Here is a 6868-nt window from a genome sequence, read left to right on the forward strand (position 1 = left end):
GTGGAGGAAGATAAAATTAAATGGGTGGAGGTTGTAGAGGGTGGTGAGAGGATGAATTTGATGTAAGGTGTAATGAATTTGGTGGAGGAATGAAGGAGTTATGAAGATTTTAAGTTTATGGAGTTTGGGGTTTAATGGAGGAAGAGAGAGATTGGAGGATGAAGATGAAGAATAGAATGAGGGAAAGAGGAGATCCGTGGGTTTAATCGTGTAAATCGCATTCCGCCTGATCGGGCAGCAGCTCGCCCGATCGGGCGAAATTAAAACTTTTTGCTTCAATTGACACGCGCCCGATCCGGCGCAACTCGCCCGATCCGAATCGGGCGATTGCAATCTACTTCCAGAACTTCCTCTTTGACCCATATTACGTCCCTAGACTCCATGGTGACGTCATCATCATCCGCCCGATCGGACGGAAATTCGCCCGATCGGGCATTTTACTCGCCAAACAGGTCGATCGGGCAACATTCGCCATGTCGGGCAAAAATGACCTCTTTTCTAATTTCAGTGCGCTCCCGATCGGGCAGAGCTTTTCCCGATCAGGCATTCTACTCGCCATTCGGGCCGATTGGACAACTTTTGCCCGGTCGGGCAAAATTCAACAGTTCTGCTATTTTCGGTACGCGCCCGATCGGGCAGACCTCGCTCGGTCGCCACCGGGCGGTTTGCAAAGTACTCCGTTTCAGCTATTTTTTGGCTTTTTCGAACTTGGAGCCTTAGACCTGCACACTACTAAACACCCAAACAGTAAAATTCCCTCTTCTCACCCCTCCAATACCAAAAACTACACTAAAAACACACCAAAGAAAAGAATTACATTAAAAACACACAAAAGAAAAGAAAAAAAAGGAAAAATTACACTACTAAAAGCGATAAAATACGGGTTGCCTCCCGCAAAGCGCTGGTTTATTTCTAGGTCCCGCTCGACCTCATTACCTCAAATATGCATGTCATGGGGCGGAAGGATTGAGGTGTTGAACCTGAACCATTCCTAAAGTAGCCCCTGCATGGTACAACCTCAGACGTTGCCCATTTACTTTGAAATGCTCACCATTTTTGTTCTCTACCTCAACGGATCCAAACTTGCTAACCATAGTTACGGTGAACGGCCCAGACCATCTAGACTTAAGTTTTCCAGGAAATTGCTTAAGCCTAGAATTGAACAATAGAACCTTGTCGCCCAACGGGAACTCGCTATGAAGGATGCGACTATCGTTCCATCGCTTAGTCTTTCCCTTGTAGATACGGGCACTGTCATAGGCTTGTAACCGAAACTCATCTAGGTCACTCAACTGTAGTAGCCGCTTCTCACCGGCTAACTTAGCATCCATGTTGAGTTGTTTGATTGCCCAATATGCTTTTTACTCAATTTCTACCGGCAAATGCCATGCCTTACCATACACCAACCGATACAGAGAAGTACCAATAGCTGTCTTGAAGGCAGTTCTGTACGCCCATAGAGTATCATCAAGCTTGTCGCTCCAATCCTTCCTAGACTTTGCCACCATTTTCTCAAGTATAGATTTGATCTCCCGGTTGGAGACCTCAACTTGCCACTCGTCTGAAGGTGGTAGGCTAGTCCGGTACGATGGTAGACCCCATATTTAGGCAGGAGCGCATCCAGGTGCTTCTAATGGAAGTGTGAACCCCCATCACTGATCAAGGCCCTTGGAACTCCAGACCTGGGGAAGATGATTTTCTTGAATAGGGATATGACTGTCTTAGCATCGTTAGTAGGCGAGGCAACGGCTTCCACCCACTTGGACACATAATCTACAGCAACAAGGATATACATATTACCCCTGGACGATGGGAATGGTCCCATGTAGACTATCCCCCACACATCAAAGACCTCGACCTCAAGAATCCCGTTCTTTGGCATCTCATACCTCCTCGAGATAGTGTCGGCCCTCTAAGCTAAGCTAAGGAAAATAAACTAAGTGTTGAAACCTAAAATATAAGATGTCACTAAAAATAAAAGGGCCTAGTATTTATAGTTTGCCCAAAATACAACCCAAAAATCGAAAATAAATACGCGCATAAGTGCAGGGGGTTGGCGTCGCCCGATCGGGCATTCTGCTCGACAAGCAGGTCGATCGGGCGAAATTCCGCCCGATCGGGCAGATGAGAAACGCCTTGAACAGCTCCCAAAATGACCGCCCGATCCTGATCGGGCGTGCGTTGAAAGTTCTAGAATTCTTTTTCTTCGCCCGGTCTTCTCATTCCGCCCTCCGCTCAAAGGGAGATTTTCAAAAAGCATCATTCTTCGCCCATAACATCGAATCTAACTTCTGAGGCTTAACCATAAGCATCTAAGGCTCCTGAAAGTCGACGATAGTCGTCCCGAACTCCCTCGGGATCGTGTAGTGGCCCATATCATCATGAAACGAGCCTAACTCAAGGCACACTCAATAACACAGATTAGTACTAAAAGCGGCTCCTAAGAGCTCATTTAACTTATACAAGTACTAAGGGACGGGGGTAAAACTCTATATAAAACACACATATCACCGTGCACACCTCTACCAATTAGGAATGAAAGCATTCAAGCATGCAAGTTCACATTTATTATGCCCAAATCAAGAACGAAACCTAAAAAGCTAGAAAAACTTGCCTTGACTAAAAGGGAAAAGGAAAATATTTTTGGATTTTTGATGAATTTTCAAAGAAATAAGAAATAAAGAAAAATAAAATGAAAATAAAAGAAAATCAAATCAAATGAAATCAACGAAAACCAACAAGAAATATTCATAAAATCGCAATCTATCATATGGAGGTCATCATGGCAATGATACAATCAAATCTCATCCCCCTAAGCTTTAATTAGACCATGTCCTCAAGGACTAAAGACAAAACAGGGGGAGGCACAACTACCCGTCCAACCAATGCCCCAACATGAAGTATGCCTATTCCCAAAAGGATGCAAAGATTTACAATGATATTACCGGAAGTATCGTGGGAGCATTTCCCGCAAAGAACCGAAATAACAAACGGACTCACCATAAGGATCATCGGGCATGGCAATGGTAGATGAAATAACCTCCAAATCAAGGAAGCGTGAGGCACACAAACTCAAAAAAACCAAAATAAGTATACATAGGCCACTTTGGCAAAAACCACGGGTTGCCTCACAAGAAGCGCTTCTTTTACGTCATTACCTTGACGACCTTTACCTTTAGTAAGTACTCGACAATGATTGCAATAGTTTGTCAAATGCATTGGCAAACATATCCCAAAACATCAAATAGGCAAGAGTACAGTGAGAAGCATGCACAAAGTTAAATGCAACTCTATGCCCATGGGGGGTGGGGGTGCCAAAAGGAAACATGAGAAAATAAGAAGAAGAATCAAAAGGAGAGAGAGAAAAAGGAAAAAGAGAAGGATCATGCTCCTCAAAAAGATCTTTTTGGGTGGCAATCGCACCTATTTTCTCAATATTGGTCGAATGGGGGATTCAGAGATGAATGAAGGGGTGAAAATCCTCAAGTAGTGGTTCTCGGAGAAAATAAGCAAGAGAGATGGGAAAGGAAGGATCAATGTCGAGTTTCTTAATTCGAAAAGGGATATAAGGAACGGGAGTGGGAACAAAAGTTGCACAACCAACTTCCCTTACATCACAAAGAGTACAAGAACTCTCAACCAAGGATCCATCATTCAAATTCACATCATCAACTTCTTTAATATTCTCAAAAGCATCGAAATCCACCAAATGGGGTGCCTCATTCTCCATGACATCCTCAAACGAGGTATCACATCCCAAATGAACTCTTAACAAACAGAGACTTTTTCGAAATCCAATGGGCAATCATCAATGGGGTGAAGGTCAAATTGGGGAGGGAGCTCTAAATTCACATTCGCATCTATGTCTCCCACAAACTTGCCTTTACCTTCGCTCAAGGGAGGGGAGGTGGAAGAAAAAGGAGAAACCCCAAATTCAACTCCTCAACCTCCTCAAAATCACTCCCTTCACTAATTCGATCTTCATCCGTAGCATAATATGAATTATAATCATCATCATCATCAATAACATTTTAACACATGAATTGATTAATTTGTTGGCAATTGTCATCGATTTGAGCTTTAGGAGATTTCGGACAAGATTTTGAAAATTAACAATGCAAGGAGTTTTGAAATTCGACATGGGGGGAAGCGTTATAATAAAACTTATGAATATTAACATTGGAGACATGAGGAAGATCATTCACATTCATGCAAGGATGAAAAAAATCATGAGAGTAAGGACGAGTGTCTTTATCATGTGAACGCACCTTATTAGAATGAAAATCCAAGGGAGGGGAAAATTATCATGCAAAATTGGTTCAATGCTTGGAATATCACAAGAATCATTATTCGACATATCACGCTCATATGTATCCCTAGCAAACCACAAAAAGAATCACCAAGCATCATTCCAACACATTTCTAGAAGCCTTTCATTACAAATGGATTCTAGAATCTCCAATGTTTCCCTATCTACACCCTCATATATGACATTACAAGTATCCCATACTTTCAAACCATTAAGAGTTCCATGGCTGCGACAATACTCAATTAAGAAAGTCAACCTATTAAAATATCTCAAAAAAGGTTCATGAACACCTTGAGGAAATGAGAACTTTGCCATTTTTTTTTAATTAAAAATGAAAATAAAAGAAAATGAACTAGATAGTGAACTAGAATGGAAAATCAAGCAATGATGTCATTCCCTGGCAACGACGCCACTTTGATAAGTGATTTTCGCGTCGTTGACGAACACCACTCAATCAAACAAAGTTTATAAACTCCTAAACGAACTAACTATATTGACTATAGTGGTAAGCACAAGGATCGTCCCAAGAGAATAGATGTTTTGATTTTTCAAACTAATTGTATTCACAAGCTAGCTCAAGCGGAAAAGTATGTATATGTGTATTTATCTATTGAAATCGAAATGTATGTAATATGCACAAGTAAAGACACTCTAGAGATTTCGGGAATTAGAAAAGGGGTTCGAATCTAGAGTTCCGGAGATCCTAAATGCTCATGACATGCAACGACCAAATGAATGAATGCAATTACTAATATACTACTCAACTAATCCTAATCTAGATCTCGCTATAATCAAGATTCGTAGAGGAACTCATGAACAAACAAGCCAAAGTAATGCAAGCAACAAATCACGCTCTCGCGCCAATTCGAAACCAAACACTCCAACATTCTAGATATTTAAGTTAGCTAATCCTAAAAAAACTAAACATTTAATCAAACATCATTTAATCAATTTAATCACACAAAAAATCACAAAGTAATCTCTAAAATCCCCAACTCTACATCCAAAGCGTCAACCCTAATCTCTAGATTCGACGAGCATCAAGCATAAAGCGAGAGGCAGGGCGACCAGCACGCTGAGCCAAGGAGCTCGCGTGCACGCTGCGCCTAGCCTCACTGCCCAGTGCGGGCAGGGGCGGGCCAGCGATCGCTGCCTGCTGCGATGCACCACACGACCAAGCGAGCAAACAGGCAATGGGCGCTGCACTCGTGCACGCGGCCCATGGGGCTGCTGTTGCGACAGCCTTTGCGAGGCATGGGCATTGCGCCCATGTGCCTTGCCTTGGCCCAATGGTTCGTTTTAAAATTTTCTTTGAGCGACGAATTTAATTGTTTGAAAATTCGTGCTTATAATTTTTCTCGGAATTTAATTTTTTTTAGTTTAATTATTATAATTAATTTTATACTAATTATTTACTAAAATTAAAACCTTGATAAAATTATAATTAATTAATTTTAATCAAGTGAAAAATAATTAAGGGATTTAAAATCGTTTTATGTGAGCTTTAAATTTTAATTAAATTTGTAGTTTCCGGTTGGACTAGAAAATACATTTTATGTTTAAACTTAGTAAAGGATGTAAATTCTTGGTTTAAGTGGGAGCTTTTATTCATAAACTCTAAACTCTTAATCAGGTTCTTATTCCTTTGAGTTAAACAACTCGATTAGAACTAATAAGGTTGAATAATTTGTAGATTGTTGAAACCTTGATTAGTTGTTGCGAATTTATGTGATGCATATTTTTCTTCTAACTTGTTAAGTGGGTCATTCATTGATAAATGAATGGATGAATGGTATATTGCAAACGTACTGTTTTGCCGGTAGTGGAAAGTGACTAGTATGGCCCACATAGGATAGTAAATATGGTATGCGTAACATTAATTTGAATGTAAATATGATCAAATGCACCATAGTTTTTATTTAAATATGGTCTGCGTACCATCAATTTGTTGTAATTAGTTTAATTATTGCAAGTCCAATTTGATAAAAAATGGCGCCTCCCTTGGTGAACTTCAAGATTGAGTTTCCAATCTATTTTCAAGACGGAGTTTGAAGTTGAAGCTTCAAGATGAAGTCAGGCCATACTAGATCACATTTAAATCTTATGCATGTTTAATTTTAAGATATTTTTTGCCTTAAATATGTCTTGATATTATGCATGAGATTGTGTCTTGATTATGTTGCATGATTAAGCATTTTAGTTCACTTAAAATCTAACCAACATAGTAAGAGCCTTAACTTCCAAACTTTAAAATTGAGTTAAAAGGTGACATTCCAAGATAACACTTACTTCTCACCTTTACATCAATCTAGTAATAGTTTTCCGCCATAGCGAGGTGTTACTTATTGATTTTAAATGGGTAAGGTACACATTAGTTGTGAGTACATGTTGATTATGGTTGAACTCAACGATATAAGTAAGGAGTCCTTTTATGTCGTGGCAAATGAGATAGGTTTACCTAATAAGTTCTTAGACGTACCTATCAACCAAGAGTAGTTTCTAGACTATTAGCAAAGGGTTTGCTTACCTAAAATTTTTTACAATTAATTCAAAAAAATA

At 40.0% G+C, this 6868-nt stretch overlaps 1 protein-coding gene across 1 annotated transcript; it reads right to left on the reverse strand.

Annotated features, from left to right (window-relative positions):
- Positions 1-950: 950 nt before the first annotated feature.
- Positions 951-1508, reverse strand: LOC130471837 (uncharacterized). Its single transcript, XM_056842164.1, has 2 exons — positions 1397-1508; positions 951-1315 (listed from the first exon to the last, which is right to left on the reverse strand). Exons 1-2 carry the CDS (start codon positions 1506-1508, stop codon positions 951-953), a joined length of 477 nt encoding a protein of 158 aa, XP_056698142.1.
- Positions 1509-6868: the final 5360 nt, after the last annotated feature.

The sequence above is a fragment of the Spinacia oleracea genome, chromosome 4 (assembly GCF_020520425.1).
Source record: "Spinacia oleracea cultivar Varoflay chromosome 4, BTI_SOV_V1, whole genome shotgun sequence".
In the NCBI taxonomy this organism is placed as follows: domain Eukaryota; kingdom Viridiplantae; phylum Streptophyta; class Magnoliopsida; order Caryophyllales; family Amaranthaceae; genus Spinacia; species Spinacia oleracea.

What these genes read in the sequence shown, in the direction of transcription:
- LOC130471837 (XM_056842164.1), bottom strand. Translation starts at nt 1,508, where the DNA reads ATGGTGGCAAAGTCTAGGAAGGATTGGAGCGACAAGCTTGATGATACT. An exon ending in TCTGTATCGGTTGGTGTATG is followed by an intron (nt 1,316 to 1,396) that starts GTAAGGCATGGC and finishes ATGCTAAGTTAG; the next exon opens with CCGGTGAGAAGCGGCTACTA.